This window comes from Pleurodeles waltl, chromosome 9 (genome assembly GCF_031143425.1).
Source record: "Pleurodeles waltl isolate 20211129_DDA chromosome 9, aPleWal1.hap1.20221129, whole genome shotgun sequence".
In the NCBI taxonomy this organism is placed as follows: Eukaryota; Metazoa; Chordata; class Amphibia; order Caudata; family Salamandridae; genus Pleurodeles; species Pleurodeles waltl.
In genome coordinates, this window is record NC_090448.1 from 782,272,147 (window position 1) to 782,297,587 (window position 25,441).

At 45.4% G+C, this 25,441-nt stretch overlaps 1 protein-coding gene across 1 annotated transcript in view; it reads right to left on the reverse strand.

Annotated features, from left to right (window-relative positions):
* Positions 1-25,441, reverse strand: part of LOC138259973 (mucin-2-like) — a 39,869-nt gene that overhangs the window by 13,782 nt on the left and 646 nt on the right. Inside the window, exons 2-4 of the mRNA XM_069207986.1 lie at positions 22,563-22,676; positions 9,693-9,842; positions 8,818-8,961 (exon numbers count right to left, since the gene is read on the reverse strand). Coding sequence (XP_069064087.1) covers positions 8,818-8,961; positions 9,693-9,842; positions 22,563-22,676 — 408 coding nt within the window. The remainder of the gene's footprint in view (positions 1-8,817; positions 8,962-9,692; positions 9,843-22,562; positions 22,677-25,441) is intronic.

Consider the following 25,441-nt stretch of genomic DNA (forward strand, 5'->3'; position numbering starts at 1 on the left):
TATTTTTATCTGTTTCTCTGCCCTTATCAGTGCAGGCAGGGAAACAGATCAAAAGTCTGCTCCTAGCCATTGGAAACATTTTCAAAGCACCTTTACTGCTGGGCGAAGACTTTTTTTTCTCTCGCATGGGGGGAGTTTTGAAAATACCCCCCCCCCCAAGCGGGAGCAAACACAGGTTTTCTGCCCACGCAAGTGTATGCATGGAAGCCACTATGTCCAGGGGGTGCGCTCCCAGGGGATTGGGTGCAAGGGGCCATAAATGGCTGAGAGGGGCTATGCTGCCCCTTTCCTTCAAAAAGTACAGTGGGGCCTGGGGTTGGGGTTCCTGGGGCCGAATACAGCCTGGGAGTGGGGACATAAGCAACCTTCCCACCCTCTCACATGAAAATATGTTGGGTGAGCAGGGATGGGTCCCCAGGGGTGAAATGGGCCTGGGGAGTGGGGGTGGAAGGAGCACATGTGACCATCTTGCCTAAAAAAATAAATGTGTCATTCCCTGGCCCTAGCCCACCCAGGGGTGTGGGTTTAAAAAAGAAGTGCGGGAGACCATGCTTCTTTTGTTTAAAAAATGTTGTTCCCGATTTGTGGATCCTCCGCAGATTTGCAGGAATTATTTTTTTTAAACAAATTTTTGGCCTTTAGGGACTCCACCACCAAGCCTAGGGAATCAGGGGATCCCTACCCTGCCCCCTTATGTCTTTTTTTGCTTTTCTTTTAGGACTGAGTCCTGAGTCCTAAGATGCTTACCACCACTTCTGCCTTGATGTGGTGGCAGCCAATCAGATCTTAGCAGGAGATCTGCCAGCTCTGCAGATCCTCCGGGTCCCTAGATTTACAATGTGTTTGAGTATTAATTGCTCAAAAACTACTGAACGGATTTACACCAAATTACAGCAAGCATTGGCATAGCCAATAAGTCTTGCCTTTGGGACCTTATAATGTTTACACATACAGCACGTTATCCTGGGTAGTTCACTTGAAAGCAAGGATTTTGAAAGGACACTGAAAGAAACAAATACCAACTAAGTGGATAATATTTGTAATATTGATTTTACTAATACCCTTTTTTAATTGGGTTGTTACAGGCTTGAATAAGGGAATGAACAGCACAACTTTCAGCCTTCTGAAGAAAATAGAGTCAGTAGCACTGAATTTGGTAATGGTAATACCCAATTAATCTGCAAGATAAATGCTTACATCGTCAGAGGTACATAAGGTACGTAACACAACAAGGGTCAGATCGCTAACAGACCTAAGCAGCATGTGCTAAAGCCACTAAGCTATCTCACAAGATCTATTTTAAGGAAAATGTTGGGTTACATTTCCTGGAGAAGATTGTGTTCATGACAGCTCCAATAAACCATATTTGTTGTTATAAGCCAGTGAACTTTTCAGATTGTTTCCTGATGAGATGGAAAGAAAATGAAAACATTAACTTTGTTATGTACTAGTTCCCTTATATTCCTTCAACACAGAGTTGACATTACTAATAGGTTTCCAGTCCCCGATATAGCACTCAAGGCAGCCCTTTCATCCTTGTATGCCTTTGTTGCTTCCCTAGAAGCAACTGTGAATGTCTATAAAAGCTGGAGTTTGAGTCTTAGATCACAGTGCCAAAGGAAGAAATACGTTTACTCATGGTGTTCGGGACACAAGAATGTAGGAGTTGAGCTGAATTGCTTACATCTATTTACTATTGCCTTTACAGAAGCTCCAGGAGACAATAATGTGACTGCAAAAACCAGGAGTGACCGCGGATGCCAGCAGGAACTTGGACTGAAAGTAAAGCTATTCAGGCTGCTCACATTTTGAGTTTACGGAAGCAAAAGGAAAAACAGGAAAGCACACTATGGGGGTCATTCTGACCCTGGCGGCCGGTGACCGCCAGGGTCACCGACCACGGGAGCACCGCCAACAGGCTGGCGGTGCTCCCAAGGGCATTCTGACCGCGGCGGTTCAGCCGCGGTCAGAAAGGGTAAACCGGCGGTCTCCCGCCGGTTTACCGCTGCCCCATTGAATCCTCCATGGCGGCGGAGCGCGCTCCGCCGCCATGGGGATTTAGACACCCCCTACCGCCATCCTGTTCATGGTGGGAAACCCGCCATGAACAGGATGGCGGTAGGGGGTGCCGCGGGGCCCCTGGGGGCCCCTGCAGTGTCCATGCCAATGGCATGGGCACTGCAGGGGCCCCCGTAAGAGGGCCCCACAAAGTATTTCAGTGTCTGCTTTGCAGACACTGAAATATGCGACGGGTGCAACTGCACCCATCGCACCCCTGCAACTACGCCGGCTCAATTCTGAGCCGGCTTCCTCGTTGCAGGGGCATTTCCGCTGGGCCGGCGGGCGCTCTTTTGGAGAGCGCCCGCCGGCCCAGCGGAAATGTTTGAATGGCCGCCGCGGTCTTTTGACCGCGGTGCGGTCATTTGTCGGCGGTACCTTGGCGGACGGCCTCCGCCGTCCGCCAAGGTCTGAATGACCCCCTATGTCTGTAGCACTTTTAACAACATATCGTAGGAGGCGGGGGAGCAGTAAGGAGCTAGAACAGGGCGCAAGCAACATCATGTACTGTTATGGAGTGCTGTAAAATGCAAATAGTAGAAAAGAACTGCCGAAAGTGTCTACCCACTTATAGTTTGGGGAAGCTCTGGAGGACATGTGACCACATCGGTTGTCCTCTGGCACAGTAATATGAGACTCAAACTGCAGATTTTGTAAACATTAAATATGGTACCTGTAAAGTCCTGCTATACACGTTCTAGTGTTTCCACCAGCCACTCTGCTGAGGGCTGGCTTCTACACTCACCCCACACCCATCCATCACAGGCATCACCAGTCAGGTGACCCTGCAAATAAAAAGGGCTGGGCACACGTGCCCTGGGCCAGTTATACGAACCTACAACTATGTCTCTGCGTCACCTTATTCAGTAGCAAGAGGGCCTAGTGCCACTAACACACAATGGCTACGAGTGGGTCTACCTCATGTGAGAGCCGGCTACAGCTTGGTCGCGCCTCATTGAGGAAGTGACCACGGCGCCCCTGCTTCTGTCAGCCGCCTGTGCATGCCCCTGCAGCAGCTGCCTGCCATTAGCCTGTGGGCAGATACAAAAGCGGTGATGAGGCACAGACAGCATAAGAAACCGACACCGTTTGAAGCGTTTTGCTGCAGCTCCTGTGAGTCAGAATCTGTGTCGTGCCTTGCCGCTGCCCGCTATATGACTGTGTGCTGCCCGGGCTGAAATCTCTGTCATCCCGATGAAAAGAAAAAGTAGCAGCGTCCTCCTGACTAGAAACAACCTGCAAGCTCAGGAAGAGTGTGAGCTTGCAAGCAGGGAAAAGAAGTAAAACTAAGGACCAAGCGCTGCGAGGGCTGCACGCTCCCACATTCAACGTTGCTGCCACTGCGAGGAAGGAAAGTGGTTTTTTGACTCCCCCAGTAACACTGATGCTCAGACCACTGAGTAACAGGAAGCACCGCAGGCACTACTGGTTATACTCCCTGTCCAGCCCGCAAGAACAAAGCCCGCAGCACTAGATGGGCTGTGGGTGGTCCCAACCGTTCACACAGCAGCACCAGCAGACAAAAACCTCGAGCGACGGCCCCAACCGTCCAAAAATTATGGCTAAAATAAGCTGCATTACCGCAGTCTACATACTGTAAAACCGCCTGTATTTCTGAGAACAGTAGAAAGAATTGTAGCACCCCCTCCCCACAAGCAACTGGACTGGAGATCGGACCGTCAGATTGCCGACCCCCACAGCATGGTGCCTGCCTCCCCACCACGAGTCTGAAAACAAAAAAGAAAAGAAGAAGAGAAAGTAAAACTGCACTTACAAGAGATGAGCTGCAGCACCGGCCACCAGGGAATGGAATCACCGGTATCTACCTTCAAGGCCCACAGCCAGAGGAAAGATTGCCTTGGCCTGAAAACAGTGCCACATTGCCATCTAGTAGCCAAACCGAGGTACTGCATCGTTTATCAAAAAACAAAACAAGCATTAGCCAAAACAAACTTCAGCACCAAGACATATGCCGTGCTCAAGAACAGTGACAAGCGCAAGAGGAGCAGAGATGTGTGCCACCCCTGCCCAGCAAACGGAGCGATTGCTGCCACCAAAAACCTGCCCCAGCTGAGCAGCAAAAGCATAAGAAGGACGCAGGTGCCACGTGAGGCACCAGGAGAATGTGCATGACATGCGCAACCCCTAGCGGCCATCTGCTACCGCCAACGGGAAGACAGTGCCAAATGCCCCTAGGGGTCATGGACATCACCTCAACCCAGGAGGATGGGTACACAAGGCACCAACAAAAGGCACCCATAAAGGAAAGCGACAATGTCAGAGGTGCGCAGAGGGCCGCGCCAGCATACCTGACAACACGGCAGGAGCCCGAGAGACAGAGCCCCCAAGAGTGTGAAGCAACACCAGGGAGAAGAGGTTGTGCCAGCTGGCCACACGACAGCACAAGATGGCCACTGTTGGCCCATTGTTCAGCATGTCAGCAGAACTGACCAACCCTGCCAAGCAAACAGAGGAGGGAGCGAGAACTGCAACAGCGGAGTCTCAAGGCGCAAGAGCGGCACCCTTGAGTGAAGAGGCAGAGAAGAGGACGGTGAACCCCCGGTCAGGGAGCAAGGCCACCAAGAAGATCCCGGAAGGGACCAGTCCTGCGAAAGGTCTGCGAGGAGAGCGGATCAAGTCCTACTGGCAGGACTCAGCCTGCGAGAGGCTGTGACAGAGCATGATGCACCGGCAGAGGGGCAGCACAGCCAGTTAAAGGTCCATGTGGCACAACATGTGGACTGTAGCACAACGCCACATTGAGAAGAAAAGAGGAGAGAAGAACGTGGTATGACGCCACGACGTGACTCGGTGAAGATAGAAAGGGTGTGACAGACTTGTCACACAGAAGATGAACATGACCACAGGTGCACAGGCAAAAGGGAGAAATGTGACAGGACTGAGGACTCGTGCTTGCATACAAGAGGGCATCCGCACTGCCAGACAGCCACTGGGGTGAACGGATGTCACTGGAGACAGATCCACAGGTGGACCAACTGTAAGCGTCAGCATGCACGAACTGCCTCCAGGCCCCATGCGTCTCAGCTTGACTGTCCTGTCACCTGTCACCAGCTGCTTGACCACGATGGCATACCTGATGCCAACCGCACACACCAGGCAAGAACCGCAAGTGGCCACTAAGTCCTTTAAGTCATCCTTTCACCATGGAAGATACTGCCACCTTTTGATCTTCTGAAGATGTAGCAAGATCGTCATCTTTACAAAGTACATCACCCAAAACACCTGAGGAGCACAGCACCACCTGAGTGCAGCTAAAGTTAGCAGCAACTTCTGCAGTTGGCAAGGCATCCCCTGCACCATGGAGGCTGCCCACTCAAACACCTGTCATATGCTCCCTGAACCGAACACCTGCCGGCAAGAGCAGACCAGATCATTCGGATCATCCACCCTTGGGGTTGCGCAAGGCTCAGACGTGGTCCTGTGGCAATCCAGGGGCAAGGGCCTCAAGGGAATTCCAGTGAGAGAAGAATCCCACCATGAGAGATGTGTCTGAGGCAGCTCTGCCACAGGCCCCAAGAAGCATGGAGGTCACCAACAGAGACTGGTCACCAAAGTCTATTGCACGAAGGCCAGTGCACCTGAGTCCTGATGGCCAAGCACACCAACCCTGCGAAAACCACCCTTGTGGGTCCATGTGTGACTGGGATGTGGCCCTGTGGGCAGTTCCCTAGCGACGCCTTTGCTTAGCCTGCACTAGGCCCGGCACAGTCAACACGGTCCCGTGGCACCCCGCCAAAGGGCCTCAAGGAGACTCCTGTCCAGTGGATTTTTGGCACAAGAGGGAAGCCTGGCGCTGCTCTAACAATGGACGTCAAGGCGCACAAAGGTCTTCGAGGACGACGCTTTCTCCATCTAGGTCATCTGCAGCCTTTAGAAGCTTGCCATTCCTGGAGCCGGAATACCTTCCAGAGATCCTTCAAGTGGACTCCCCACTGCTCCTGATGTGCCTTCATCAAACATTTTTCGTAGACTCCAGGAGCCCAGGCGGGACAGGACTGACAGGCCCCAAATGAACTGTGATGTCGTGGACAGGCAACTGAAGTATCTGGACAGCATCAACACTGCCATTTGTGTGCAGAGAAGTCTGGTTAAACAACAGAGGCATGTCGTGATGCGGAGTGCCAAGCTGTACCTGTTCCATACAGCATGTCCGGCGGACTGCCTGAAGAGACTCAGCGATTGTTATGTTGTTTATGTTTTCTCTCCCACAGGTTGGACTTGGTTGTTTGCTTTTCAATAAAGTTTGGGAGGAATGTAGTGTCCTGCCAGACACGTTCTAGTGTTTCTACCAGCTACTCTGCGCAGGGCTGGCTTCTACACTCACCCCACACCCATCCATCCCAGGATGCAGTCAAGTGATCCTGCTAATAAAAAGGGCCGGGCACTTGTGCCCTGGGCCAGTTAAATGAACCTACAACTATGTCTCTGTGTCACCTTATTTAGTAGCATGAGGGCCTTTGGCCCCCAACACCACAGTATAGGGGGCATAATAATCGAGCTGAATAGTTTCCATATGTTTACAGATGCCTTTACAGAAGCTGAAGGAGTTACACAAACGTACCCAAGACAACAAAATGAGATAGTGGGTGCCTGCAGAACCTTGGAGTGAAAGTAAATTTTTGAGGCTATTTACATTATGATTAATGAAAGCAAGAGGAAATACGGGAATGTGTGCCCATGACCACATGTGTCTACAGCACTTTTGAGCAACACAACGTGGAAGGCTGGGGGTGGGAGGGACGGTCAGCAAGTAACTACAGGTTATACCTCTCAATCTTGAAGGCAACCTTACAGTGAGGAAGCCTCAATGCTCACATAAACTTTGTCAAACTTTTGAATTCATATTTTTTCAGTCCAAAAGTCACTGTTTTGTCTGAAGTGCCGCAAACAACCCTTCATTTTGTAGCTGAAAACCATTACCAGAGTTGGGCCTACTATGGTACACTGGACATGATGCTTCAGTGACCACTGATGATGTCGTCCGGTCCCCACAAAACACGCATCAACCTGGTGACTTGCGTGGTTCCAATGAGAGGCACAGAGCCACTGATAAAGAGAGAGGGTGGAGCATGTGGAGACTTCCCTATTGGCTGATGTAAAAGGGGCGGCTACATCAGCAGAGATGATGCAGTGACATAAACAAAGTTAGATACTCACTTTTAGCTGGGCACAACGTGGTGCCCCGTAGTTAGCCTGAAATAGGAAGCCTGGAATGCGGCACTGCACACACAATGATAAGGGTTTTCCCAGAAAAAACAGCTTAGTACGGGGCTAGATCCATCCAGCCATTGTCTTGACGAGAGACTCCACCTCCCCGTGCCCCCACGGAGCACGCATGAGAACTGCAGACTAGCCCCAAGTGCTTCCAGGAAAAACATACAGACAACACTCACTCACTTTGCACAACACGTGGCGGGAGAAAAAGGATGTTTATTTATGTGATACCAATATGAATTGATTTTGCTGAACAGATTTAAAACAGAAAAAAATCAAATAACTTACATACACTCACACATGCTACATTGTTGAAAACCAACAGGGAGCCAAAGGAAAAAGTTACAATATTCTTGTGAACATTTATGGTTTGTGTCCTATCAAGGGAAGGGGGAGGTCAAGAGAGGGGGTGCTTTATAAAGATGGCCAGTGCCCTCATAAGTACACAATACTTACTCCTCCATGTCTGATTGCATTTCCTTTGTTATGCGCGTTCGGAAAAGCCATGGCTACCATGTTTGTTTCCATAAGACAAAAGACATAACATTCTGAAAACCCAAGCCGCAGCAAATGAAAAACATAGTGTGCGAAAGTATCTTAAATGGCCAGACGCGAAATGAGGCATGTAACAGGGGCAGTCGCATGGGAGGGAATAAAACACCAAAAGGAGGGACAAATGGCAATAACTCACCACTAAAAAGCAAGGAATTTCCAAAGGCACATGACGGAACAAATGAAAAGAGGTGGGCGTGGTAAAAGCCCACAGATCTAAAACAGCATGTCTTGAAGAAACAGCGCATGCGCTATCCCAGCGAGACCTAAAAAGCACTCTTTCTTGACTAAGAACCAGCATTTTGGCAAATTTAGTGTAAAACTGTTCAGCTGTTTGGGCTGTAGCTGTGTCTAAAGTTCCTATGGAAAAATTAATAGGGAAAACACGTTTTGCCCCCTCCCCTTTTCTTGGCTCCTGCTTGACGCATCACCCGAAGCCTTTTCGTGCTCAAGCTAATCAAAAAGTAGCACTTTTTTGGAAAAATTTTGGAGATTCATCAAACGGGGCCAAAGTTATTAGCAACACAAATATACATTTCCTATGGAAATACGATCCTAACTACAATTAACCAGTGGTGCCTGCCACTTGGTAATATATAAGCATATACATATATGTATAGATACCTGCACATACGCTGAAAAAGCACAGTTAAAGTGGAGCTGTTATTTCAAAATAAAAACAAAAAAACACTGATATTTGACAGTTATAGTTTTCTGATGATGTCCGCTGGAGTTTTGAGATCTGATGTGACATCATTCACCAGATGTCCCTTAAATCCCCAGCATAGCTGCATGGAATATGCTTTGGTGTCCATTTTGTGTAGCATTCCAGCTTGGAAACTGGCCACCACGAGTTTGCCAATTGTTCATCACACCCTCCACTCTAGACCTGGAAAGGCATGCTAGATGAAAAAGCATGCATAAGAGCTCACACAACCTAATATCTTTTTGGCATCAATCTGAAACTCTTACCTGTTTTCACAATCCCAGCAAAGCGAATGCATCTGTTCTCGCCTCCCCTGCAGTCGATGGTCGTGTTAGCATTGCATGAGGCTGCGTTACGTGTGTAGCAGGAGGGGCACTGGAGGCCATTGACAGTGGTGTTCATGGGAGGCCCTGCAAATCAGTCAGAAAAAAGGACATCAAGTAATAATTTTTAGCTACCTCACAGGGTGGACGGAGTCCATTAGTCAAGCACCTTTCCTTTCGGACAATAGTGGGTACAGCTTATTGCCTTTTTTTAAAGATTATAACTGGAAGAATGTGGTTCATTTGCTTAATTCGTGCAGTGGTAATTGGAGTCCTGTTGTTTCCTAGCTCCAAGGACCAAGGAAATGGGTCATTAAATTCATTTAATATAGTGAGTTCTTACTTTTAAAAGTAATATCAACGTTATGTCTCTTTTCAAAATTCTTCTTAGCCTTGAATTCCTTCTCTTAAAAAATCTTCAGTCTTGTCCACAGGTGAGGAACACTCAATGAAGGTCAACAATTGGCAGCAAATAGCTGCTGCTCCTATCTTGCTCACCATCAATCAATGAGAAATAGGACTAAGATGGAACATCACGTTAGCTTGGGTCTTTTAAAGTGCATGGACTCATCATACACACACAAGGTTTGACAGATGGCCAGGAAAAAAGCTACCATAACAAACTAACCATAGCTATGTGATGTAATTCTGCAATGTACACACTGATTCTTCATTCTGTGGTAGTGAAACCTTATTTTACCATTTGATTACAAGACCTGATGTTATACAGGACAACTTTATAGGTTGGCCACTTAGACTGGTTTCACAGTTTTTAATCACGCCTTCTTGATAGCTGGCTGTTGGATTTAGGTACTTACAATTTAAGGAGCCGGTGTTGCACAAGTTTGCACTGCAGCATTTAGAGTAGCTTGTCACACGAAATTTCCCAGCTGACACGCTGTATAGTGTGTTGCATGTGCTAGGCCCTTTAAAACACGTCCTTACGAAAGATGGTGTGCTCACCTTGCCTAGGATGAGAAAGAAGAGTCAATGGTGAGAAGATGCTCCCCTTTCCTGCCATAATTAAATAGGCGCTGTTACTAGCATGATACAGAATCAAAGGGAAGGCACCACAAACCGCTTCATTCGATGAGAATCATAATCCAGGCCACTAAAATTATGCGGAAAAGGAACAACAAACGATGCAACAGGGTTGCCTAAATTATGAGACAAGAAAAGGCAAATTATGCTTCATATTTCGTGGCAGTAATGTTCTACTGTTTTGTCATCTTAACACAAATGAATAAATTCTGAACAAATATCATTGGTACATATTTAACACCTGAATACAGGAATCAGTATTTATAGGGGGACCACATAACCTTTAGGAAGAGTCGGCTACTGCGAGGCACTATCTGTGACACGTTTTTAGGAACTTTTAATTCATTTGAGTTAGAAACAATATTTTTGTTGAATCTGAGGTATATTGCAGCTGATGACATGTTTGAGAAACCTATAATTAAGCCAAAATTGATGCAGCCAGAAAATTGCATATTTCCAGCTGCTCATAAGGGTGTTGGACTGGAGTTTCGGGCAGTCTGGAAGTGTGCCATTGCTAGATGGGCCAGCTTGAAAGGGCCAGTATGTAGTCTGTTTTTCAGTCTCCTTGGCCGGGACAAGACCAAAAACACACCTCACTCACACATCCCTTAAAACTGCCCCATCCAATCGTATTGAACGTCTGGCTGAGAGAAACCATAGGAACGGTGAAAGTGTACCAGAGTGACAAAACTGAATCTACCCTGTGTTCTGTATCCTGCCCTCTATCGTGCCCTGTTAAAACAGACATAGAACATATAAAATAATAGTGTGTTCACAAGAGTAATTTCACCGCATTCTTATAGTAGCAAGCGTGAAATCACACAAACGTTGACACAAAGATGACGGGAAGCACTATTTATATTCTGACCTTAGAACTTAATTACACTACAATAGTTAACATTTTAACAGCATTAATCCTCAAGAAAAGAAAGGAAACCGAAACAAAATACCTAAAGTAGGTGTAAACGAATTCATAACTTAAAACTTTCACAGAAGATTATGTCAGGAATGAAGATACAATGAAGGTAATGGAGTCACAGTAGCAAGCCCTTGTCCTCTCTAAAAGCCTTCAGTTAATGTGGGCATGGCCATCACTTCCTGACACAGATGTGCAAAACCCAGGGTCCTTTAGAGTGGTCCCTGTGATCCGGAGGTTTCACTCGCTCCCATTATATTGATCGGAGCCTTCACTTTCAAATGAGCCATACCTAGCACTCAAAGGAATAAAGTGGCAGGCTCTACAGTTGCAGCTCGCGGGTCGCAGAGAAATGAAGCGGCGCACAGCGGGGCACATTACATTAAAAATATGTATTTTTAAAAAACACTTACCACCTTTCCGCGACGCTCCTCTTCTCCTCCATCTCGCTGGCACTGCAGGCACAGGTACCCGGCCTTCCCAGCCTGCCCTGTGGCCAATCAGGACCCTGCTCAGAGCTGCATCAGGATTGGCTCGGAGCACCCAGACAGGGCACTCCCAGGCAGACTGGAGCCTGTACAGGCTCTCTCCAGCCCGGCAACTGTGTTGCTGGGCTGGAAAGACCCTTCTGCGCATGTGTTTAGCTGGCCCGAGACGGCCGGCTAAACATACATGCTCAGTGAGGGGGAGTGCTGAGAACTCCCCCTCATTGCTCGTCATCCCCGTGGCTCTGCCCCTTATCCCCAAAAACAATAATAAACACACTGCTGGCGGGGGCGGCGCTCCTCCGCCCTTATGGATGAGCCGCCCCGGAGGCTTTATGGTGCATAACCCTGGCCCAAACCAACTAGAGCAGCGGTCTTCAAACTGTGGCCACTCACGCGCTGGGGTCGGGCATCCAAATTGATCTAAGGAGGAGGGGTTGAGGGTCCCCAGGCTCTGGTCAACATGAGCATTTACTATGCCCATGGGTATCCAGGGCAAACAGCATGCTGTAAAAAATGTTTTCTTTTTAGTGAAAGAAAACAGAGTGGCGCTGAGCCCCTATGTAACGGCCATCAGTAAGACCTTTGTCACCGATGTCCTGTAGATGTCAAAGGAAAGTGGGATGCATAATAATCTTTTGGGTAGGATTACACTTTTAGAGAGTCCTAACTGCTAGGGGCATTCTGGTAATGATGGGACATATTTATGAGAGCGTTGCGTAACGTTTGCACCATGCAAAGTGCTACACGTGTGACACAAGGCTGTAAATCAGATTTAAGAAGCCAGCAAAACCACTGAGCCTCAATCGAGAAGGAGGGCTTCCTGTGGTTCACCTCGCCTGTCCAAGACCTCAGCACGTGGGATAAATCGAGTGGCTGGGTTTTATGTGCATATGGTATTTCCATTGTTCAATTCTAGCCAAAAGGCAGCGGAGTGCTGTACATGGTCCTACATAAGTCAACGAGTAAAAGGTGATGCAGCTGGATGGAGGATGGTTAATGCACTGTGATGTAATGTTCTTTAAACAGCATATTACATGGCAGAGCTTTGCTAATCTAAGCATAGCTCCATAAAACGGTACTGTGTCGAACTGAAGACGAAAGGTGAGTTGAAATGAGGGACCAAGGGGTCATAAATGCTGGTAGGATAAAGGATGCTTCGGTAAACTGGGCAACGGGCAATGTTTAAGCCGGGTGAATGGGAGGTTGGGAAAGTGTTATGCGAAAAATACTGATGCTGCACTAAAAGCTTCAGCAGTAAACATGTTTGCAGAAAAAAAAAGAAAACAAAATCTCAAAAAATGTAACTAGGTTCTCAATGACGCTGAAGAGACTACGCAAAATGCCGTTTATGTCTTTTTGGTTTTAAATATAAAAGTATTTTCAAGCTTTAGATGTTATTCTTAAAATAATATGAATGCGGGCTAAGATAGAATTGCTACATTAAAAAAGGAATTCAGATGGTTTTACTCAAATGATTTTTCAGACACCAGCTGTGAGCACCTGCAGAATCTCAAAACGTGAACAAATGTCTGCTATTTTTAGCAGGATAGGTGTCAGCTCAGAAAAGGGAAAGGACACAGCCATAGCCACCCACCCCAAACAGGCCAGGATTTTGCTGTGTGATAGTTAAGTACCTTACAATGCATAATTTGGGGGTTGCAGTGCTGGGCACCAACAATCATTTTTGGGAACTCATTTTATCATCATTATATTCTGAGCTTCAACAAGAGAGAACGACTCAAATGGACAGAGAAGGAGAAAAGAAACTGTGGAAAACAGTGGCAAAGGGAGAAAGTGGGAATAATAAAGAATCTGAAAGAGTGAGACGAAGAGACATTTAGGGGTATATTTACAAGATCCTAGAGCCACCTTGCGTCGCCTTAGTGTTATTTTTTTTTTACCCTAACTGGCTTTTACCATGTGCCGTATTTACAGAGTGGCACAACCCCTTGAACCACATTATGCCTGCGTCAGGCATAATGTATACAAGGGGGCATTCCGACGCAGAGAACCTGAAAAAATTCTGCAGTGAAATTTACAGCATTTCACTGTGCCATTTTTTCCATCATTTTTAATGCCTACTCAGACCAGGCATTAAAATGATGCACCCATTTTAATCAATGGGCCTCCATGTGCTTTGCAGCTCTAGTTGACACTAGTCAAACAAAATGCCACAATAGCATCACAAATGTTGACGCTATTGTCCTAACAACCGCCATGGTGCTCCGTATTGTAAATACAGCGCAACCATGGTGTCGTTAGATGGGGCACCGGCAACGCAAGAAATGTGGCGCATCAGGAGCGACACGCCACTTTCTTGTAAACATGCTTCTAACTGTAAAGATGGGAGAAAGAAGCATGAGGTAGACCCAAGACTAGACAACTTCAAAACTTGGCAACCCAGAAAATTTTGCAGATTTAGGCTCCTATGAAAAATGTTGGGGACCCGCTTTTATCATTTTTTTTTAAACACAATAAATAAATAATTATCTTGTTTAAACGCGTGAGAAGATTAGATGTGGACTCTCCAACGGTCGCGTTCTGGAACAATCTTTCTGTGCTGATGGAGAGACCCTAGGCCGGACTGAGCAAAGCAGCAACCGCCAGAAAATGGAAAGAAATATTCGCCTGCCCAGACATAGCCCTAAAAACGAGGGCTTGCAATCAGCTTCTGAGGGTAAATATTTTTGAACTCTATAGATTTTTCCAATTAGATTTACTAGTGAATAAACATATTAACGCCCACCTAAAACTGCGGGTACTCACAAATGAAAGCTAATATCACCTCGAAGGTGAAGGTGTCGATTACACAGTTTAATTAAAAGACGAGATTAAGTTCAGCAAATATGAAAAACACTTCATTTCCACACCATCTAGTAAATAAAGTCTGTAACTCAACGAGACAAAATAACGTATAAAAGCAACAACAGCTGGACTGCATAACCACATTTAGATTGTGACACCCAAAAAATATAAAATGTAATGAAAGGCGTGTTTAACTAACCCACCCAAACTGAAACAATCACCCATAAAGCGATTCGCAATGAAAAAGGGAGTCGAGGCACGGAAACGTGCGAGTAAAAAAAGTATTTACTCGAGCCAAACAAACACGAAAAATACAAGGGGCCAATGAATACTGGAAAAGAGCGAACGCCCAAATCACAGAGCACTACGCAGTTAAATGGAAACACCTGGAACATTACTTCCATTGCTATTGAAGAAAAAGACTGACGTGCCACTGAGCACAGACACACACCATCAAACTGTATAAAAGCAGAGATGCCGTCGTCACCAACCACACCCTAAGGCTTGCACGAAGGAGAGAGAGCACTGTTGATAACTCCAATGCAGACAAACTGCCAGGAGTGCTCAACCTCACAGACAACCAACTGGAACTGCACACATGCTTAGACAAGGTATCAGGAAGCGGAGGAGGTGAAGCCACCGGGAAAGAAGGTTCATTTAAAGGTCAACAGTGTGACTGCATGACCATGAGGGTCGAAAGAGATGCCAGCAAGGGGGTTGCGAAATGCACTGCAATGTCCTTAAATTATACAAAATTGCATCAAATTGCGCAAAATTATGCAGAACTGGCATTGTGTGCTATCTTTTAGTGCAAAATGTATCATTAGGTCCATTTTAGACACAAGAATGAGTTTTGCGCTTCAAAGAAGTAAAAAAAAAGTGCTGTGAACAACAACCTCTCGAATTTGTTCATTCGTCTTGTTCCCATGTTTCAGAAAAAAGGATGTTTTACAAGCCCCAGGAGTAATATCCGTTATGCTAGAACAATCTTGTGCAATTTCTTCCATTTAATGTTAAGCTCTAATTGTGTCCCAAGACACAAACAACATAGCTCCTCAGTAAACTTCCGCAATCACTGATGACTCCTTCACCACCTCTATTAAGAAGTGTGATCACATTTAAATCAATGCATGTTAATGTAGGAAGGTGATGACTTACAAGGATTTTAGTGTGATGATTTTTGTTGCATAACAACACTAAAGTTTTAATTTTTAAAAGGTTTTTTAAAGTGTGATGAAAATGTGTAATTCAAGCAGAGATTTATGACAAACAGGCTTTTTTGTCAGATGGGTCATGCATGTGTGACTCTCTATTTATGTAAAAAAAATTGAATGTTTCTGTGCATAATATTGTTAAAAGTGGATTAGTGTTACAGTCTTATAAAAGCAATAAAATAAGCCTCAGTACGCATGAGGGGCCAGCTGTTGCTATGAAGATGCCTATGGACTATTGTGAAATGAATGAAAAACTTGAAAAAAAACAAGAAAGAGATAAGTGGTTGTATAATTGGACAGTTTGGCCATGTTATTGGTGCCTTCAAATTTGTTTTTCAACATTCAGGTAATCCTGTGTATTTTCCCTGATCTTGGTGTTGTTGTTGATATAACTTTAGGATATCTGAGACTCATGCAGATGTACACACTCTGGCTGCATTCTGCTCCCTGTTGACTTGCATCGATCACGATGGCCGAGTTGCCAGCATGTAACTGTACTTTATGTATGCATGTCTGTATATGCTATTTCTATACTACAAACCTTGCCAAATGGGAGCTAAATGGTTTACAGGGTGGCTATCATCAATATATCCCTTTGTGTGAAAGCAGAGGCAACTTTTGTCTGGCCCCAATCACCGATCTCCCTTTGGCACGGCTGTCGGCCATCACACTTTGGGTTGTGGTGTTGTGGCAACTCCCTGCACAACAAATGTCTTAGGAACAATGTGACAGATGTACAAAGCCTCTTTACGTTTGCAAACGGCCTGTTTACAAACGCAAAAAAAGGCATTTTTGTATGTACAACGCCCAAATTGCGATTCGGTGAACTGTTACTGAATTGTAATTTGGGTTTGGAATTCGGTATTAGAAGGGGTGTGTTTTGGGCCTCCCTTCCTAGAACAGTTTTTTCAAAAGGAAAACAGGCTGCACATAAAAAAAAGATTGGTTTATTTAAAAGCAATCATAGGCATGGTGGTCTGCTGACCCCAGTAGGTCACAGTTCCTGTGATTTTTGCAATTCCCATTGGGTCACAAATCGAGACCAACCTCATTAATATTCGTGAGGTAAGTCTATGTGCAACCCACTGGGAATAGCAAAATGTGTAAAACACATATTTATACATTGGTGTTTGAGATTACCAAATAGCGAATTGTGAAAATTTGCTATTTGGTAATCGCAAAAGATTGCCTACGTACATCTGTCCCAATAGCTCTTTTACATGAATTAGTGGTGTCTGTGATATTTACACCCTGTTCGAGAAACTTTGTCATCTCCATCACCCACTTTCCATTATTCATCTCATGCATGATATCCTGCTCTACACACCTGCAGCCAATGAACTCCTAATTTGTTCATTCTAGGTCTCAGCATGAGATTTGTTCAGCTCCATGTCATTCTGAATGCTTTATCCTCTGCCATTTAGTGGCCACAAGGAATTAGTAAGCTTGACTGCTGGACTATTAAATGAGGAGATTCTTCATGCGAAAACAGCTGGAATTGCCTATACGCGGTGGAATGTGGAAGATGTAAAGTCAAATCCCAATGAACTTCTAGAATCCTAATTCCAGGTACATGCTGCTTGCGGCGTAGGATGGAACTCACGGACTTAGATGCACATTTGTGTCAGTGAAGGTGATAAATATATCATGGCACAACAGCATGCCTAAATAAATAAATTATGAAATGGTCCAGGGTAGAGTTGCTGATATGCATGCTAATGACTGAAGTCGGTCATAGTTGGCTTCACTTTGTGAGCCTGACGTGACATGTGGCATGATGGAGGATGCAACGTTAGACAAACAAGATCACACCTTCGTCTCTTTGAGCTCGATGCTTATGAATTGTCTGTATCACTGGAGGACGTGTCTGCAAGCTGATCAGGAAAGCATGCCCGGTATTTCCCTCTTACATTGCTGTTCCATCATCACATGCAGACAAGCAATACCATGCATCTGCCCCTCAGAGGACACACACCTGCGTTCATTCACAAATGTGGACACTGGACCCTGCATATGATGTCCAGATGTCCTACCTTCAGGCATCACTCTGCAGTGCCTAGGTCCTTCTTCCTCACAGCCAGCATCTATCTATTACATAATACTATAAAAATAAACATGGCGCTGCAAAGAATTATGGAGTGCCTGTTCCAGTAACATGGTCAAACCCCCAACCCAAACCTATTCACCAGTTGCCCTATGATGTTATGGTGGGAATAGTATTAAAAAATTGCAATCATCTTCACTAAGCAGATGTCACAGAGTCTGGGTACCCAGGCTGCAGACGAGGGCACACTGTCAGCAGTGCTTAATTTGTAAATAAAAAGGTGCCGGTGCTCAAAGCTCTCCTGTGAAACACGTGGCTGCTGCAATTAAATGTGGGAGCACAGAATACTGAGGCAGGGTAATCCTGAAGCCACCTCAGGCCTCATTAATCCATTTACAGCCACTCCCTGCCCCTTCATCTCACTCTTGCAGCGTCTCCTTTCTCCCTTTGAGCGCTTTTTCGTTTTCTCTCTTCCTCCGTCTTTCCCATATGTGTCTTTTGCTCCCAGTAAATGCTTGAGGCAGAAGAATAAGTGCCAGTACACAAAAATAAGTGCTGGTGCTCCGCACCGGAAACAACAAGCACAAATTAAGCACTGACTGTAAGGCCACAGCAGGAGGAGAAATGGGGAAAAAGTGATGTCTACTTCCGCCACACTTCCCAGCTGCTCAGAACTAGCACAGAGAGTCTCACACTCGGCTTCCTCAGCTGGTATTCAAGAGTGTACAACAGAGGACGATGGTCCCCTGCAGGTCTTGGCGGGAGAGCAAGGGGAGAAGGCTAGCGGTCTGAATTGTTTGGGAGACGTTGAGGAACTGGTTAGTAGGGGTAACATATTTTCATGAGTGGAAGAACTCCTTATAAAAGCCGTCGGATTTGTTTTTCTACAACAAACATTCCAGAGATACACCGGCACGTGTATTAAATTGTGTTAGTTTCAGGTGAGTATCCGCACCAGAGCCCTAACTGACCACCAAGTCCCTAGTAGATCCCACAACAGTTCTATAAGACGAAGTCTTTCCCAGTTCGCCTTAGTCAGAACGCTGGAAGGGGAACAGCAGGCAGAGTAGTGGAGAATGTAGAATCTTCTCCAGACCTTTCAACCTTGAAAACATTTTCCTTGTGTGAATCTTTGGAAAAAAGCGCTGGGGCCTTGCAGGGCGGGGCGGGGAGAACATCATGTCTGAGCAGCCATGAAGGCGTTTTGGACACGGCAAAGTCATTCAGAGGGTGGGGAATGTGAGACCGGCACTGCCATAGATGGTACTCAGAGCCTACTGAAAAACACACACATACACTTCTAATGCCACCTCACATGATCATGGGGAGTTTGCAAAATGTGAAACGATGTACAACTGTACAGAGACTCCACACACGAGCTGATGACCTACTCTCTGTCACAAGTTCCAACTCACCTTGGGTCCACCCTATGATAGGTGGTTTTCACTTGGTACCTATGTGAAGAGTGCTGATACTGTGTGACATACTGTGTTACACTGAGAGTCATCTGCTGTGTTTCCCTGGTGTAGGGCAGAAGAGACTGACAAAGGTCATATGAAGACCATAGACTCAAAAAAGTGTAGGCTACCATCCAGGGCCAGAAAACATAAGCTTAGAGGTTGGACACCGGAAGCAACCATTATAAGATCCCAATGTCTGCTTCTAGAGATAGATGTGTTAGAGTTTTTAAAGAGATTTCTCATCTCACACTGAACCACATGGTTAATAAAATGTGCAAAGAATATGTCTTCAGAAAACTCTGGGCAAGAAATTATTGGCCAAATACTTTATCCAAATCGTATAATGTTGATATATAAGTGCAGTTATGTTATCTAGACATTTGGAATCCTTCAACAGCCCATGCTCTTGGTTTGGAAGATCAGCAGTCCACATCTGTAAGGCATATGTTTTCATTCCCGGGATACTGCCGGTTGGCAGGGAGAGTAACAGGAATTGCCTATTGAGATAAACTGTGATGACCACAGCATTCCATCAGGGGTGTTTTGATAACAATTGAATAGGGTTGTTAATTTGCCAGGTGATCCACCAACATCAGCGTAGATGAATGTCAATACCTCCGCCCACTCTTGTTAGACACATCTGCTAGCCCGGCTGGGATATCTGTGATGAAAGTGCATCCACGGTGTGCTGGAATCATTTTCCACACAGCTGCATGCAGAGTGGGCATATTCATATTTACTTTTCTAAAAGCAATTGAATTTCTGTAAATAAACGAAGAAAGCTAATGCCTAGATGCTCAGGGAGTTTTCTCTCTGTGGACAGAGTCTTTGGAAGACAATGTTTTCCTTGCCTGAGTCGAAAGGACCATCTCACATGTGGCGCACCGTGTGATGAACGAAAGGAGTTACCTTGTGGTGGACTGGTTGCCACCTTTGATCCAGTGCTGGCTCCAGAGGCAGTTAGCCAGCGGTTCTCAAGCTCTAAATGAACTGTGAACCGTGAGTTTGGTGGGCGGGACAAGTTACTTCCTTCCTTTGCTCCCGACACGGGGCTCAAACATGAATCTTCTTTTCCGTGAGTCTACTTTGTGTTTAAGAAAATTATCCTGAGAAATTCATATTTAATCCAAATACAACAATTGTAATGCAACAATGGCTCCATTATTTGTCGTTTACATAGATATATGTAGGATAGTTATTAAAGTGGAAGATATATTCACAGAGGAGCCTTAAAAATCAAACTACTGTAGCCAACTACTATTGCTTACCTACCTGTTAATACTGTATCCTCCTATTAATTCTGCAACTCTGAAGATGGGAATGATTCTCTTACTGGTTTAATGTTATCCCTTAATTTATTCCTAAATGCTATCCCTAAATGTATGGACCAAGGCGTTCGGCTCAGTGTGTGTGGTACTGGCAGCAGATTCCTGCTTAGGGGCATGCACAGGTTGGGAGTATCTAAATTTGTAAACATATTGGGCTATAGACCTAGTAGGATTCTTCAAACCACTGTCCCACAAACATCCTATTCTGGGCTTGTACCAAGCTCATCCAGATTACTTACCGGCTCTGATTCCTTGTGATCTCAAGCCCACAAGCGGGGAATGATTCACACCTATAGAGTCCTGATGATTCGCTACTGAGCTGCTGCTAACAAAGCTTTCCCATTTTAAAACTGTGCTTCTCACCACTTATACCCTGAGAGAAGAGAATTTCACTTGTTTACTCTTTGATCATCTGCTTGGGTGCTTACAGTCACACAATGCCAAAATATCTATCTGGGTGGGAAGCGGAAGAGGTGGGAAAACAGAAAAGTACCATTTTGGCCCATTTTGCCCTCTTTTGGGAGAAAGGAATGGAGGTGAAGTGGGTGAGCACAATAAAGTGAGCAATGCCTTTCTATGTATTTTTTTTATTTTGTTTAATATAATATGCTTAGAATCCGCCATATATGTGCTTATATTTCCTCATTTATCCCTCTTTAGCAAGACAACCTTGGCCTTTATAGCTATAGTTCATAAATTAGTATATACGTATTTCTTTGCCAAAATGTTGGAACCCCTTTTTAGGTCTGGTTTTAGCTAAAACCTTTGATTTTACAAAAATATACTTATGATATACTTACCTAGAGGAGCTTTAAGCCAGCCCTTCTCATCTATCGGTCTGCAGTGGCTTCATTCACATTTTGCTTTCGCACTCACAACAAACAGAGTGGGGCAGCCCATTTAGGCCATTGGTTCAATCTGTGTGAGTGATGGCATTCAGCACAAGCGAGGTTACCACCCACAAAGAAAGTAGTCCCTTTCACTGCCAGGGACTGGGCTGTCAATGTGCTTTCTTAAAAAAAAATATTATCTGCTTTCTTGTTTAAAACTTCAAGATCTAATATTTACAAAAACATTACAAAAAACATTGGCAAAGCCAACAGGCGGGCAACCAACGCTAGAACTACTGGCATTGCAATTGCTTGTTTTCTATTGTGGTGAAGAGGAGTGGTGGGTGAGTAGCATTCTAGTTGTCCATAAACTCTATTGTCCTGCCTCTGAATTTCAGGAATAGCTTTAAATCTTACCGTATGCCATTGTTTTCAATGAGTCCATCGAACTTGCAGACCTCTTCAATAAATCTCAGTTTTGTCAAAAGATCAAAACGTGTGTGATTGTAAATAAAATGTAGCAATATCATGTGGTACCTTCACTTGCAAATATGATTAATGTTAAAAGGTATAATAGAAACACTAACTGTCCACCAACCTCCTCATCACATTCTGTTGTTTGTATTGTTTCAACCAGACGCTTTCCACATATAATGCTTCTCTAGGTGCAAAATCTCAAGGTTCAAATATTTACTCCTACTGAAATAAAAAAATGTTCTTTTTAATGTTTACTGATGCTCAACCCCGTTTTTCTAAATAAAAAACACACACAGAGGCACACACGCACAAATACAGCAGCAGAATGCAGTCACTATGGGGGTCATTCCGACCCTGTCGGTCCAAGACCGCCAGGGCCGGGGACCACGGAAGCACCGCCAACAGGCTGGCGGTGCTTCCCAGCCCATTCTGACCGCGGCGGTAAAGCAATTGAACCAAAGCAGCCCTGGCAGTAATGCTCAAAACAGCCCGCTTCCTTGGTATCTTCTAGCAAGCTCTCTCTTTCCAACAATCCATTCTCCCACTGGCCACCTCTCCTCTCTGGTCACTTTCTGTCTTCCCCTCCCTCCCCCCCTCCCCCCCCCCTCTTGAAGCCTCCCGTGCCTGCTGTAATTAACCTCGGGGGCTGGGGAAAGTGACAGAGCCACCAGGAGTGGAACAGGCTTTCAAAGTCCGCATCCAGTGGGTTTCTCCCCTCACCTGGGAAATTCCCGGTTGGAGCAAAGGCCACTCCGGCCCCGACCATTATTTAGAGAGGTTAGGGCCCACAGGAAGGCTGAATTCTTAGACGCCAAACCAAAACTCCCTGAGATAGGTCTGTCGCTGTATTGTAGCATTTATACCCACTGTGGGGTGCTGAAGTGCAGTAGGAGACAGATAGCGAGCTGTACAGTGGGGTCAGGGAATACATGGTTGGCAGGCTGTTGATAATCATATCAATCACATAACTGTTATCATTATCAATGAATGTTTTGCCACTTTTTAGTTCATTTTCTTTTCTTCAACTTGTTTGATTTCGTTTTACATGTTTCGTCACAAAATTAAAATCCGTAAAATGTATTTACCCAGTGTGGCCCATGTGCGAAAGATGGCGCAGCTTTTCTCCGACGGGAGACAGAAGCTTTTCACACCGATGCATCCCTTGTAACCAGAACACGCTTTGCATACCAGAGTACTTCCTGCAGAGGTTCGAAAGACAGAAAACGTTAACATTTGCAACTATAATTTGCTAAATAAAAAAGTTTTTCTGCGGCTCTCCACATGGGTCTATGAAGCCCACTGCTGAACTGGAACACATGCTGTCACTTACTGTTAAACGGTGCACGTAGGTACCCTTTGAATCTAATATAACTCGTGGGCAACAGGCCCTTCAAATGTCTGAGCCTCCTGACGTAAAAGCCTTTAAAGGCCTCTGCCTGTTGATGGGACTTTTCAAATAAACATTGCACTTGGACGTGGGCCCCTTCAAAGGAACTTGGACTTGGAGGTGGGGCACTACAAGCCTCCATGTACGTGCAGGTAGGACATTTCAAACCTCCCAGCCCCTGGAGGTAAAACCCTTCAAAAAATGCACCTGGAAATTGGACACTTCAAGGCTCTCTGCATGTGGAGGTGGGTACCTTCAAAGCAATCTGAAATTGAAGTGGGAGACTTCAATTCCCCCGCACACTGAGGTGGGGCCTTTCCAACCTCTTGCATATTGAGGTGGGGCCCTTCAAAGCAACATGCACTGCAAGGTGGTCCACTTCCAAACCCTGCCTTGCACCTGCAGGTGGGACCCCCTCAGACCCTCATGCACCCATAGGTGGGGCCCTTCAAAACATCTTCACATGGAGGTAGGAATCTTCACACCTTCCTTGATCTGGCAGTGGTGACATTTTGACAGGTCCTGCACCAGGAGACTTGCACAAGGAGGTGGCACCTATCATACCTTTTTGCACCTGAAGATGGAACCCTCTGAACCCCGGGACCTGGAGGTGGGACCCATCAATGCAACCTGAACCACAGGGTGGTCCCCTTCGAATATTTGCTTCACCTGGAGACGGGGTCCTGTTTATGGGCAGATAAGGGACCCTTTGACTCTCTCACACTCTCAAGGTAAGATGCATGTAATTTCCCTCACCCCGAGGTAGGGTCTTTTCAATTTCCATTCAACTGGATCAGGGCCCTTTAAATCATCTTCCATAGGGTGGCAAGACCCTTGGAATCTCTATTAACATGTTGTTGAGTCTTTGCATTCCGGTGGAGGACACTCAAAATCTTGATAGTTATGATAACTTGGATATGATTAGGCCTGGATGAAATTTCGATTTCACTAGTGCAATTTGTGTATATTTTGGGAATATTGTGTAATGCTTGTTACAGGAAATTCCTGAAATTATTCCATTACACCACATTGTGTAATTACGCTGCGTTCATATTGAAATTGCAGCGCAGGAAACCAGGAACTAAGTGTATGATCAGTACGCAGGTGGCGTCTGTGTTACTTGTGTTTTTGGATTTTTTGTTTAGTACACAATGCATCAATGTGCCTCACAAGCAAATTACGCAAATTCTGCGCACTCTAAGCTTATATGTGTCTGCATCGATATATCCCAGAAGTGAGCAAATCTGTCAAAACCCCCTCCGCCCACTTGTAACTCAGGTCCAACCATGCACAGGAAATTTTAGTCATTTCACAAGCGCACACGCTAACGCTCTCCAAATTACTGATATATTACCCTCAGACTACAATTGAGAAGTTTAAAAGCGCTGAGCCTTAAAGAAGTCGGTTTGCAAACGTGATAAAACAGTTCCTCAAAATCTGGGCCCATCTTCCGATCTAAAGCATTCTTGACGCTGCGGTTATTTTTCTACTTTCTTTTTTTAGAAATATACACGTCAAACGTGAAAGCAAACGCAGGGAGACGTCCCCAAATATAGTACCAAGAGCTGGGTTAATTATGTCTGCAAGCACATCTGTTCGTGTTAACACCTCTGATGTGTGCTCACTAGAAGGCAGCGCGTTCTCACTGAATAAAATGCACAGCTGGCGGAGAAGCGCTCGAAGAAATGTCGCAGCAGTTAATTCTGTCTCGGTCTGGAAATGCCTGCGTTGTAAGCTCGACCAGTGTTTGTCTGTGCGTGTCAAGGGAATGACTGTGGATTTACAATCCAAGCTTCTTAAATTCAGACTCAGGCGCCAAGGCCTGGCTTAATTTGTCCCGCTTGTTTGCAGCAAGTGGGTACTCGCAGCCATTTTTGTGGACCAGGACTTATCTTTCATCACTAGACAGAGCAAAATGGAGAAGCAGAAAATACATAGAAAACGAGGAGGTGAAATACAGAGAGACAGTGTCTAAATGGAGAAAGGGTAGATGAAAAATACACGGGAGAAGGAGATATATATCACGTCCTTATGGGACTTAGGGTTTGAGATGAGTCAGTTTCGGGGATTCAAGGGAAAGCTCCTCCAAGGTTCAGGTCAAGCATTTTCATTGCCCAAGCGGTGTCAAAGCAAGTAGTCTCCAGCCTGTGCCAGTGTAACATATTGTGTATTTTCGTGCACCGCACGTTCCAGTTGCTCAGCTTCTAGGTGCAGTCCACAATATGATAGGTTGGGTAGGATAGGCGCAAATGAAGATACGCACATAGTAACAGACGGATAGATAATTAAATTGACATCCACTGACATATCTTTGCTCTCAGTCTGGTTTAATAAACTCCAATGCTTTCTCAGAACATACATTGTAAACTATATTTGAACTTTTCTTTCATAAATTCATATCATTGCAATTTTGTAATGCTTCGACTTGTCTTCATTTACAAACTGACGTCCCAAAATAATGTAATGATTTTATGTAATCAAACAATAAAGCTTTGTTCTGGCGTTAACTATATTAACCGAGGGATGTCTGCTGTCTGGGGCTTGAGGCGCGTACTATAACGACAGAGGGGTAGCTCT